The 13,468-nt window shown below is 42.0% G+C and overlaps 1 protein-coding gene across 1 annotated transcript; it reads left to right on the top strand.

Annotated features, from left to right (window-relative positions):
- Window positions 1-7,256: 7,256 nt before the first annotated feature.
- Window positions 7,257-11,300, top strand: bphl (biphenyl hydrolase like). The gene is made up of 7 exons (XM_084164426.1): window positions 7,257-7,975; window positions 8,322-8,425; window positions 8,783-8,949; window positions 9,292-9,445; window positions 9,558-9,689; window positions 9,811-9,934; window positions 10,124-11,300. The coding sequence occupies exons 1-7, from the start codon at window positions 7,899-7,901 to the stop codon at window positions 10,212-10,214; spliced, it is 849 nt and encodes a 282-aa protein (XP_084020552.1). The 5' UTR covers window positions 7,257-7,898; the 3' UTR covers window positions 10,215-11,300.
- The last annotated feature ends 2,168 nt before the right edge of the window (window positions 11,301-13,468 follow it).

Consider the following 13,468-nt stretch of genomic DNA (forward strand, 5'->3'; position numbering starts at 1 on the left):
ACCAAGTCATTTACGGTTTCTATGCCTTTCGTTTTCCATCTGGGCCAATCTGTCGGTGAATTCTGAAGAGCTACGGATTGTTCCATGAGGGGGTGTTTTTAGGGAGTGATATTGGTTCTTGTAGAATCCGTTTAATTTTCTTCCATATAGTTATAGTGTTCTTAACTACGAAGTTGTTAATGTTCTTAGCTCGATCCTTTGAAAACATACATGTGAAAAGATTCTGGGGATGAGCATGCGCATCTTCAATATGTACCCATTGTTCCTCTTTAGTGCATTTAACAATTTGTTGGCAAGTTGATACAATTCCAAGTCTGGAAGGTTATAACCACCCACAGACATGTACAACTTTCCGATTTATTCTATGAGTTTTATTTGCCCATATAAAGTATGTTATGGCCGAATATACTTTTTTAAAGAATGTATTCAGTGGGGTAAATGGTATTACCGAAAATACATCTAAAAACTTTGGGAGCCATTCTAAAGAGGTTTGTTCTACCTGTAAGATTTATGGGAAGATTGTTCTTTTTAATTAGATATGCTTTTATGTTGTTGAGTAATAGGATCAAGTTATCTTCATATATGTGTTGTTTGTTGTCACTTATTAAGCATCCGAAGTATTTCATATGTTTTGTGGTCCACTTAAAGGATTGCTGTAGATCATGAGTTATTTTTTATTTCAGTTTTTTTCCACGTCAATTTTATGGACTGGGATTTTAGAGTATTCTGAAAATATTTTTAACAAGAGGGGCATTGAGTTTTTAATATTAGTCAGGTATATCAGGATAAATTATTTCAGCTGGAAAGTTGAAGGCTTCCAAAGTTTTGAAAAGAAAAGGCCATTCAAGACAGTCAAAAGCCTTTTCGGCATCAACAGCCATTATTCATACATTTAAATCTTGTTTTTACATTTACATTTTAGTCATTTAGCAGACGCTCTTATCCAGAGCGACTTACAGTTAGTGCATACATTTTTATTTTTATTTTTTCATACCCCCTGTGGGAATCGAACCCACAATCCTGGCGTTGCAAACGCCATGCTCTATCAACTGAGCTACATCCCTGCCGGCCATTCCCTCCCCTACCCTGGACGACGCTGGGCCAATTGCACGCCGCCCCATGGGTCTCCCGGTCGTGGCCAGCTACGACAGAGCCTGGATTCGACTAGTCTTGTTTTATACTGAAACATGTTCTTGTATTTGTTTGTAAGTGTGTATTTTGAATAAACCATGTTTGATTAATATGTCTCAAGTCTGATAAGACTTTTGCTATTCTGTTGCTTATGAGTTTAGTTATTATTTTATTGTCGCAATTTATTACATTTATGGGTCTGTAATCTGCAGGGGACTATCCAGATTTTAATATAACTGAAATAACTGTTTGGAAGCACTGAATTGAGTGATGTGTGTTGTCATTTGAGTAAATAGGGGCGCTACTTTGTCCCAGGATGTCAAATACAATTCTATGGGAAAGCGGTCCCATACCTGGTGCTTTTCACCGCTTGAATGTTTTAACAGTGAATCATTATTATTGATTGATTTCTATTTTTAGTGATTATTTTTAGTCTGCTGATAGTTGCTTTAGGGTTTTTAAGTCTAAGAAGTCTGTATTGTCACGTCTACTCCCGCTCCACATCTCTGGCGCTCGACGTCGCTGGTCTACTAACCACCGGTCCTGACAACCTATCATTATGCACACCTGGCACCCATCATTACGCACACCTGGCACCCATCATTACGCACACCTGGCACCCATCATTACGCACACCTGGCACCCATCATTACGCACACCTGGCACCCATCATTACGCACACCTGGCACCCATCATTACGCACACCTGGCCCCCATCATTACGCACACCTGGCACCCATCATTACGCACACCTGGCACCCATCATTACGCACACCTGGCACCCATCATTACGCACACCTGGTACCCATCATTACGCACACCTGGCACCCATCATTATGCACTCCTGCGCCTCATCATCAGACACACCTGGACTTCATCACTTCCCTGATTACGCCCCCTTTATCTAGCACTCCATTGTCAGACGTTTCGCTTGTTTTGTATCGTTTTATGTTAGTTTATATTAAACTCACTAACTGCAACTGCTTCCTGACTCCCTGAGTCAACGTTACATGTAGGATCAGTCCAACTATTTAATTCTGATTTACAGTGAGCTCCAAAAGTATTGGGACAGTGACACATTTTTTGTTACTTTGGCTCTGTACTCAGCATTATACAATGCTGAAAAGCAATAATTATACAATGACTAAGGTCAAAGTGCAGACTGTCAGTTTACATTTTAGGGTATTTTCATCCATATTGGGTGAACCGTTTAGAAATTACAGCATGCTTTGACTTTTTCCATATTTTGTTACATTACAGCCCCCTCGAGTCTTCCTGGGTATGACGCTAAGGTCACACCTGTATTTGGGGAGTTTCCCCCATTCTTCTCTGCAGATCCTCTCAAGTTCTGTAAGGTTCGATGGGGAGCGTCGCTGCACAGTGTCATGCCTGTCCACGAGAATCCAAATAGGTCAGATCAGGTTTGCAATGAATAACTTCAATCAGACCCCCTATCACCCGTAGAGGGGAAGGAAAGAACTAGTGGAGATTAACAACTCACGTCCTGTTGTAAATCAAGTGAGAAGATCAAGGCTCTCCCTCTCAAGATTCACCAAAGGAATGTTCTTTGTTTCAACAGACTTTTTCCTGCTGAAACTCTAACACGTTCAAAAGCGAATACTGGAACAATATTTCTAACGTAGAACGTGGGGAATGGTCAGAGGCGATCTATAGAACACTAATGTCATTTTGTTAGTTATTTTGTGTTGTCATTAAAAATTTTATAAAGGAAATACTGTAACTTGGAAAGTATACCCACTACATAAATTATATTTAGTCTCCATACTATGCATTGTGCATGTAATATGAAAAATGATGGAAGTGTTTTTGTTAAGAGAGGGATGTGATTTGAGAAGTTATAAGAGATAATTGTTTTATCTAACTTTGCACAGTGAGTAATCGCCGCCCCAAAGTGAGGTCAGAAAGCGTGCCAGCCTGCCAGAACCGCCCCTTTCGACCAGAAGGTATAAATGATGGGTTACGAATGAACACATTAAACCAGAAAAGCGTAAAGCGGCAGCTACACATTTAAAATGGTTGGAACTTTGAATCTCAACACGAGGTGAAGAAAATAAACTCACCTCCCGGACAATCACTGGTACGGCTGATTAGCTGTCCTAAGTAAGGTATCTTCTAAAGCTAATTTAAGTAGGACCATTTGCTACTCTGCTCAAACCATCGTATTACGCTACTCTCATCACCCCACTGGGGAACCATCAATACGGTTGGCTAGCCTATCTTCAAAGAAACAACTTCAAGAGTGAATGGAAGGAAAATCAATTCTGTAGTTCTGTTCAGGACTACATGACAAGTTACCGGATACCGAACAACTATGAAGAAGGACGACAGTAGAAGACTGTTGGAACCATGTCGGACAATAAGAGCCTTACCAGCGTGCCGCGAAAAGGCCCAACCCCCTTTCCAAGGCTGCCCTGTCCACCGAGAGATCTCCGGCGAACCCAGGCATTTCACGTAAATACATTCATGATTTCTTACTCAAAGTGGGCAGCGGTTCGTGTGCAAAGTATATGGGTACTGTAGGTGAGAGTAGTTTCTGAATGTATCAAGGTTAAGTGTCTCTGTCCCTCTCTCTCTCCCTCTCCATCGCTTCTTTAACAGGCAGCCATGTTGTTGTCATTCCGCTAGGGACCTGTTTTCAGCGTAGTAACTCCAGTCAATAACCAGTGCAGAGTGTGTATGTTTATCCTGTGTTCCCATTTAATTAGCTAGGAAATAAATAATTAAACCAATTTGTGTAGTACTGAATCATAAGGCTCTGGTTTTTGCAGATGCAAGGAGGTTACGACTGTTCAGAATGATGATATGATACGAGGTTATGATTAATAAGTTGACTGTTTATAATTTAGATGTGATAGGTAAAGACCTTTTAGAGTTTAATTCGGGAGATGGTAACTCTTTAAAGAACCACTCTCGTGGTGCCCCAGATTCTAATTAGTTAATTGTTACATGATTAATTTAAAATCGGGTAACAATTAAACATATTTAGTTAATTAGAGAAATAACAGTCTTCAGATTAATGTTAAAGTCATGTCACGACAACAGCTATTTTCAGGTCTCAGAGATGTTAGATCGGGTTCAAGTCCGGGCTCTGGCTGGGCCTCTCAAGGACATTCAGAGACTTGTCCCGAAGCCAGTCCTGCGTTGTCTTTGCTGTGTGATTAGGGTCATTGTCCTGTTGGAAGGTGAACCTTCGCCCCAGTCTGAGGTCCTGAACGCTCTGGAGCAGGTTTTCATCTCTCTGTACTTTGCTCCGTTCATCTTTCCCTCGATCCTAACTTGTCTCCCATTCCCTGCCGCTGAAAAACATCCCCACATCATGATGCTGCCACCACCATGCCACTCTACCGTAAAGGCCTGATTGGTGTAGTGCTGCGGAGATGGTTGTCCTTTTAGAAGGCCGCCCTGCCAAACAAAGCAAACGGGGGAGGGCCTTTGTCAGGGAGGTGACCAAGAACCCGATGGTCACTCTGACAGAGCTCCAGAGTTCCTCTATGGAGATGGGAGAACCTTCCAGAAGGACAACCATCTCTGCAGCACTCTCTGTCCTCTTTGTCTACATTTGTAATGGTAAAGCTCTTAATTTTTTCGTTAAGGTCTTTAATAAATTTCAGGTCTTGAAGACTTGCTCTGTTCATTCTCCATATTCTGTCGCTAAGTGTATTTTCTGTTGGTGTAATCACTATATCATGTTTTTTTTAACCCAGTATATTGTTGAGTGTATTTTTGGAAATAAAAATTTAGTAAATTCTTGAATAGCTTTCTTTTCTTACTTTGAGAAAAAAAAGGAGTAGGGTTTTGTAGTTGGGAATAGTAATCTCCAGGTGTCCTGTAAAATATTTGTAGAGATTACATTTTTCAGCCTCTTTGGCGGCTCCTTGAATTTGCCTTTTTTATTGCTAACTTGCCGAAGGTGTGATTTAGGTTTCCTGCTACAATAGTAGTTCATGTCTGGGTTTGATCTAATATAGCTTGAATTCTATCTAAAAACACCAGATTTGCCCCTGGTGGGATATACAATGAAATCAATGTGTATTTTTCACCATGTAAGGTACAATTCTAAATTTTTAAATGTCCTTCTTGGTCCATGTGCTGGGATATAAGGGAAAATGGTGTATAATTGTTTTATCAGGATGCCTACACCTCTGCTGTTACTACAGTAGGTGGCAGCATAGGCCTCTCTAACCCAAATCCTCTTTAAATATTCAATTTCTCATTTTTTGAAGTGTAATAACTCTTGAAGGAAAATGTTCAAGAACCTTATACTTTTTTTTTGCCATCATGAAGCCCACCAGCCTCCACTGATGTATACCTAGCTAGATATATAGCTTGAGGCAAAGCAGAAGCAGTTTCACTTTTCATCATCATAAATCCAAAAATATTGATGAGAAAAATGACATCACCACTTTGTGCAATTCAAAGACCCGAGCCAGCTGTTGTCGATGACAGATCAGGTAAGAATAACCTAAACATACGTTTTACAGTCGGGATGGACTGCACGTCCGAAAGTGAGTGATCAAGCTGATGCTAGCTGTTGAGCATTTTGAACGTCACAACTTTAAAGCAGCCCAAAGACATAACCCATCTAGCTAAGGTTGCAAGCTAGCTAAGGTTGCAAGCTAGCTTTATCTAGCCTGCATAATATTTTGTACCTTGTTTGTCGATCTGTAATGCTAGCTAGCTATGCAGTACCAACCTGCCTAGCTGCCCATCCAACCAGCTAGCAATGGACAGTTAGCTAGCTAAATGTTTATAGTACAGAAAATATATTCTTCAAGTCGAAGTTAGATATTAGTAGTGCTGTAGTAAAGGATATTTTATACAGCCAGTTAAGATGGCATGAAAACGATTTAATGGTCGACTTTGGGCACGCAAAACGGTCCAACGCCGCCTCTTTGGTGGTTCATGGATGCGTCATTCTGGTCATGCGCGCCGCGACTGACGTATCTCTAGTTCGTTAGCTAAGCTAGCCACTGTAGCTAGCCACTATCTCCTCCAGTATGTGTTGACATCATTTCACAGGATTTGTTTTTGGATAGAAGCTGTAAAAAAACAATACGAAATGGCACTTCTGTAGCCAAATATCTTATTCATCCATTTATTTTGTTTTTAAGCATTAAATGACCTGGTATGATGATGCATTGATCTGTTATACAGCTTAAAGACGTTAGTTTTGCGTTTTTACCCAAAGTCGACTAAGCCTAAAAATATAGCATGTTATTTTCAAGAAAAAGACATGTAAGTGAATGGGTTTTCCAACGTTCTGAAGCTTTCTTTACACTTTGTGATTGTTGCTAAGCTAAACAATGGGCCTCATGTAATTGATGATACAAACCTGCCTTTCTCCATTACCCTTGCAGGCTTCCACCATTTTAAAGTAGTAAACTGGGTGGAGATCCCAATGAGCAATCAGCCAATGAAGAAGGGAGCAATCAGCCAATGAAGAAGAAGAAAATGTACTACTTTAAAATAGAGATAGCCTCAATGGCGCTGCCCATGCTGTCACAGACGCTATAATGGCACAGATACAAAGATGAGTCCTCTGTCTCTATGGCCTGTTGTTCACATGTTTATTTGCCCTCTCATTGGCTAGAATGGTCCCACCTGATCTCGCCTCCTCCCGCCTGCATTCCATCTCAGTCAGTGCTATCTAGTATCCTTGGGACGTCCCTACCCTAAATCCTACCCTAACCCTTTTAAAGGTGCTACACATAGGATTATTATTTTTAAAAAAATTTGCAATGGTAATTTCTGAAAATGTCCATAATATAACTGCCGCTAATAGTGTAATGATAGTGTTTCACACTATTACTTACCCGCCAGTGTTGTGATTGGCTGTGATATTCGCCTATTGATTTCTCTTGCGGGAGTGGCATCTGTTGTCAAACTGGGAAAGCTGTTCTGACTTTGTAGCTGTGTTAACTTGTGGAAATCGCTCATTTCCTGGTTGCAAAAATTCTACACTGTTCGCTCAAATCCAGTTGATGTGAGAAAACAAGCACTGAATATTGTAGGGAATCATTGTACCATCTAAATCGCTGTGAAATATATTTTCAATAGAATTTTAGCAACCAGGAAATGACAGCTATTTCCACTAGATAACACATCCACAAAGTCGGAACAGCGTTCCTATTTTGACAGCAGACAGCGGGAGAAATCAATAGGTCAATTTCACAGCCAATCCTATGTGTAGCACCTTTACATTTCAACTTCAATGGGGTAGGGACGTCTCAAGGATTCCAGATAGCACGGACCCTTCCATCTTTGAGGACATGTAATTTCCGTTCTTAGAGCGTTCCTTGACTAGCTTCTCAATATAATAGACACTTTTTGCTACGGTCATGGCTAGAAGGATCGAGCTTTGGTCGAATGAACATCATATTTGACTTTTCGTAGCAGGTTAGAACATAAGCAGCAGGTTAGGATAATTAACGTAGCAGGTTTGGAGAATTTGGATAAGGTTAGGAAAAGTGTTAGTGTTTCAACACACTCATTTCAACTTTTGATGTTCATTTGACAAAAGCTGTATCCCTTCTAGCCATGACCATTTGGCTAAAATGAGCTAGTGAAAGATTTGCCTCCGTACTTTCGCCAAAACGCACACTTGTGTCGAAAGTGGTTCTTCAAGCTATTCATTCACCAAAACAAACTTTGCTTTACATGTTTACCTGTCAATACATTTCAACTGTGACAAAGTCAAATGAGAAACCGTGCGAGGTGAAACCAATTTAGAAACGTTTTGTCAACGAAATGGCGTTGTTATTCTGGGGAAGAGGACTTCGCAATGCTGTTACCAAAAAGGCTATGCAAGGAGTCCAGCTCTACTGGTAATAAATGCAGTTCAAGTGTCTGTAAATACGAAGTGCATTCTACGGTAGCTAGCTACCGAATTATTTGCAGATATTACAACAGTGGTTGAAAATACTTAGAATAGTCTGTGGCTCCAATACAGCTGTCATGCATGTTTTCTGGCTATCAGTGCAGTTTAATATATGGTCAGGAGATGGCGCTGTTTACCCATCTCAGGCTCCAGTTGCAGTGAATGAAATGTAATATACATTTGGTTTGTGGTACTGTATGTCATATATTATCAGTTAAAATACACATGAATTGTCAGTATTTATTCATCAAGTAGATATGTCTGTTTAATTGTGTTGTTTGTTTTCCCCTAAGTACCTCAGTGGTATCAGGCAGAGAGTGTGTGAATGGAGTGGATCTGTTCTACCAGCAGACTGGAAAAGGAGACCATGCTGTTTTACTACTGCCTGGAGCTCTGGGTAGGTAACAACACTAGTGGTCCCCAGGCTATAAGTGTCTGGTGCACAACACTACCAACCTCCGTCACTTCGCCAACCTTGTCCATAAACTGTCAAGTGTGTAATGATGATCTTTTTCAAATATGGACTAGCCTAAATCATATGTCACACTACTGATTAAGGCATCTGCCCATCAGAGCATCAACATTAGTAATAGTGACTTTGATGTTGAGAGGTGACTGAGGACCTCAAGCCTATTAACCTACAGTATAAACAACTTCATAAAAACGCATAGTAAGTTGTTTTGGGTCCTCATCAGAAGAACAGGCACAGACCCTCTATAATGTTGGTTACCAGCAGTGTGCGTTCCTGTAACAGGAAGTGCTCAGACTGACTTTGGGCCGCAGCTGAAGTCTTTGAGTAAGGACTGCTTCACTGTGATTGGTTGGGACCCTCGCGGGTACGGAAACTCCCGCCCCCCGGAGAGAGACTTCCCTCTGAACTTCTTTGAGAGGGACGCCAAGGACGCTGTGGACCTGATGCAGGTCAGAGTCAAACCAATCAGGAATCACATTGGGAACATGCTTTAAAATGTTGCTGTACAGGGCTTGTAGAGTGTGCCTCTTAATATTGCATAGTCCGCAACTGTAAACTCAGCACACAAGATTATAGTGACTTTCTCCGCAACACAGAGAAACAGGACTCCTCTGGAGAACATGAACTACACAGTAGCCTCTCTCTTGCTCTCGGTATGTGAGGACAGTCAGCCAAGTGTATTTCCTTATTTATCTGTGAACGTGTGTGTCTTTTCCCTCATTGCTTATCTGTGAAAGTGTGTCTCTTTTCCCTCATTGCTTATCTGTGAACGTGTGTCTTTCCCCTGGTAGGCGTTGAGATTTCCAAGGTTCTCTCTGCTGGGCTGGAGTGACGGAGGCATTACTGCTCTGATCGCAGCAGCCAGGAACCCCTCCCTGGTCAATAAGATGGTGGTGTGGGGCTCCAACGCATACGTCTCACCACAAGATGTAAAGATCTACAATGGTGAGGTCCTGTTATTGGTGTGTGCGAGCGTACTGTGGAGTGACTGGATTAGGCAGCTCTGCATGTGTGTGGGTTTGTGTAATACAGCCTGTGTGTGTCCATGTTTCTTCAGCGATCCGTGACGTGTCTCAGTGGAGTGAGAGGATGAGGAGGCCCATGGAGGAGGTGTATGGGGCGGAGCTCTTTATTAAGACCTGGGAAGGATGGGTGGATGGGATTGGACAGTTTGCCCAGAGACCAGAAGGTTAGAGCAGCAACATCTTTGCAGCAAAGATTAAAATTTTCCAGTTCCACTTGTCAGTTCCTGTGTTAAAGAGTATCTGTATAGATCCTTAGACTTGTGTTCTCTGTCCTGTATTGTTCAGGAAGCATCTGTATGGAGCTGCTGCCTCAGATCAGCTGTCCCTCCCTCATCATCCACGGAGAGAAGGATTCCATGGTGCCCAGCTTCCACCCTCAGTATCTCGTCAAACACATCAAGGGTTCAAGGTGAGCTGACACCCCCATTACATTCCTTATCTTTTGTTCTCCTATCCTCCCTTCTGTATGTTTTTCTCTCTTATAGAGAGGCATTGTATGAAAGGACATGCTGACTGTACATAATTTCTATGTCAATGTTTAACTACATCCACTAATGATACGTACAACCTCTACTACAATGTCTTCGTCGGTGTCCAGATTGCACCTGATGCCAGAAGGGAAACATAACCTGCACCTGAGGTTTGCTGCCGAGTTCAACAAGCTGGTGGAAGACTTCCTGAACCAGTGATGGACATACTGTCTGCGTCCCAAATAGCACCCTATTTCTAACATTGTGCACTACTTTTGACCAGGGCCATGGTCAAAAGAAGTGCAGTACGTAGGGATTTAGGGTGCCAGTTCAGATACAAAAATACTGCACCCATAGGAAACAAGAAGCTTTCAGGCCTGGGTCACTAAAGGAACACTACAGCCAGCAACACTTATAATCTGAGTATGGTCCATTAATTAACTGACTATTATCAGTGAATTACTGGTATATGAGCCAAAATAAATACCCATCCACATGACTATTGCAAATGTTATGCATTAATTCCTTGTGTAATTGGATAGTTTTTGTTTATAACTTTTTGTATTGTGTCCAGTCCTCTGTTTTGTACTGTTGTGTCATATATGGCATGTTATGGAAATGTTGCATTTGCACTAACTGTTATGCCATGTAAAACAAAGCAAAAGAAAAGAGTCGCAAAATGATAGTCATTCAATTACAATTTTAATCAGGCATATTTTGTAAACAGCAGGGGTGAAAGTACGGTGTCCCAGCAAAATAAATAGTTTGGGTACGCCGTACCAGTTAAACATGAACCTATCACAATCATTAAAACAAAATGTCAAGAACATTTGCAAATGGACTTAAACTGGTGGTAAAGCCTATGCTCCAATATGTGGTGGTCAGATGAGAACACTGACATTTTGGCAAGTTAGAGATGAGTGGCCGACATTGAGACGCGCGCGGACGCATAAACTCTGGCCTAATGACAATCGCCAAATGTCATTACACTTTTTGGTGTTTTGTGTAACAGATGTCTCTTTCCATTCACCACTGTTTGGAGCAGTGCTTGACTTGGACTGAAATAGGTTCCGGTACTTTGAGCTAATATTCTATAAGAGGAACAGGAGCTCAAGCAGTAGAACATTTGAAGTTCCAGTACTCCGTTCCGGTGAGGTCCTGCCCAAGTCAAGCACTGGTTTGGAGGCTGGAAATATGTTGCGAGTTGATGAGTGTGGAGCCATTTGAAGTGATTGTTTGGCAATCAGATTAAAACATCATGACTGGTTGTTTTTATTACACAATAAAAGGTAATACATTTTAAAAGTTATATGACAAATCTTTACCAGGCCCACAGAGATCCTTTTGAATTAATAGGAATTCTATGATTAGGCCGATACATTTTTGGGGTCTAGGCGCAAGCGCGTGCACATATAGGTCCCATAGTGGGGAGAAATTAATTATACTTTCACCGCTGGTAAAGTCTTTAGAAAACAAGTGAACTCTTCATATGTACAGTATGTTCTCTGACAGGCACAATGGTGTCAGTTACAATGAGCCTATCCATCTGTTGATGGACACATTTTACACCTGACCAAGAACCCTACTACATACTCTCCCTCTTGTGAATGTTATTCATGTGTGATTTCAGGGAACTCATCTGATTGAAGCATTTGTCGCAATAGTTACAGCGAAACGGTTTCTCGCCAGTGTGAATTCTCTGATGGCGTTTAAGATCACTCGTTGATAAAAAGCATTTACCACACGAAGGGCACATGTATGGTTTCTCCCCTGAGTGAGTCCTCATGTGACCATTCAGGTGTTCCTTCCTGCTAAAGCTTTTCCCACAAGTGTTACACAGGTACGGTTTCTCTCCAGTGTGAATTCTCTTGTGGAGTTTGAGTTGGCTTTCTTTAGGAAAAGCTTTTTCACACATAGTGCACTGCAGCATTGCCTTCGCTTTGTGACTCTTCATATGCTGCTTTAGGTTTCGCATCTGATGGAAGCTTTTGCCGCAATCGCTGCAGAGATACGCTGGAGGCTCCTCTCCTTCCTCCCCTGTCTCCCCTGTGTGTACCCTCATATGGCTGAGCAAGTTGCCCTCGTAGTTGAAGCATTTGTTACATTCAACACACCTGTATGGTTCCTCACCTGTGTGAATTCTCTCATGCTTTTTTAAATCGCTCGAATAGACAAAGCATTTCCTGCAGACATCACATCTGTACGGCTGCTCCCCTGTGTGGCTCCTCATGTGGTCTGTCAGTCTAGTGTTGTGGAGGAAGCATTTGCCACATTCATGGCAGCAGTAGGGTTTCCGCGTCGTGTGTATCTTCATGTGCGTTTTCAGGCCTCCCTTAAGGGTGAAGCTTTTGTCGCATTCCTTGCAGCTGTATGGTTTCTCGCCAGTGTGGATCCGCTGGTGGCGTTTTAAATCACAGTCTGATATAAAGCATTTCTCACATAGAGGGCACCTGAATAATCTCTCTCCTGTATGAGTGCGCATATGCCCTATCAAGTCTGATTTCCGGCTGAAACTTTGACTGCAATCGCTGCACCCGTATGGTGTCTCTCTATTGTGAGTTTTTAGGTGTTGTCTTAGACCTGCTTTAAATGTGAAACATTTTTCACACATAGGACACTGAAGTCGTTGCCCTGTGTGACTCCTCATATGCTCTTTTAGTGTTGCCTTCAGACTGTAGCTTTTTCCGCACTCCTGGCAGCTGTATGGTTTCACTCCGGTGTGAATTAGCTGATGGCGTTTTAGAACCACGGCTGATATACAGGATTTCTCACATACAGGACATTTAAATAGGCTCTCCCTTCCTGTGTGGGACCTCATATGCTCTGTCAGGTGTCCCTGACGTGTGAAGCTTTTGTCACACTCAAAACATTGATACGGTTTCTCTCCATTGTGAGTCTTTATATGCCTGACCAGAGCTCCCTTGCCTTTGAAGGACTTGGAGCATTCTTTGCACTTATATGCTTTTTCATCTTTCTGATGAATTTTCCGGTGATTTCCTAAATGGCTTCTGCTAATGAAGCATTGACTGCACACAGGGCATTTGTATGGTGTCACTCCTGTGTGAGTGTTTATATGCCTGTCCAGTATTTCCTTGTGGTTGAAGGATTTGCCACATTCAGGACAGCTGTATGGTTTCTCACCGATGTGAATAATTCTCTGATGTATTTTTAACTGGCCTGCCCTGGTGAAGCTTTTCCTGCAGACAGTACACATGTGTAACCTCTTCTCTGTGTGAGCCCTCAATGGTGCTTTCAGCTCACTGGTTGTCTTGGCCTCAGTGCAGACTTTAGAGTCTGGATGTAGGCCTAGTTCAGAGAGGGGCTGAGAGTCAATGCTTGGTTCTGATATTCCGTATTCCTCTCCATCATCAGGTTCTGTTTTGATTCCGACAGTGGTGTTGGTGGGTAGAGGGTCCCTCTCACTGTCCTGATCACAGTCACTTTCTACACAGGGAGGAGGAGGAAATATGAAC

The sequence above is a fragment of the Coregonus lavaretus genome, assembly GCF_964263955.1.
Source record: "Coregonus lavaretus genome assembly, chromosome: 6".
NCBI classification, from domain to species: domain Eukaryota; kingdom Metazoa; phylum Chordata; class Actinopteri; order Salmoniformes; family Salmonidae; genus Coregonus; species Coregonus lavaretus.

Coding starts and splice junctions, on each gene's coding strand:
- bphl (XM_084164426.1), top strand. CDS start 7,899: ATGGCGTTGTTATTCTGGGGAAGAGGACTTCGCAATGCTGTTACCAAA. Junction 7,976..8,321: donor CAAGGAGTCCAGCTCTACTG/GTAATAAATGCA, acceptor TTTTCCCCTAAG/TACCTCAGTGGTATCAGGCA. Junction 8,950..9,291: donor ACGCTGTGGACCTGATGCAG/GTCAGAGTCAAA, acceptor TTCCCCTGGTAG/GCGTTGAGATTTCCAAGGTT.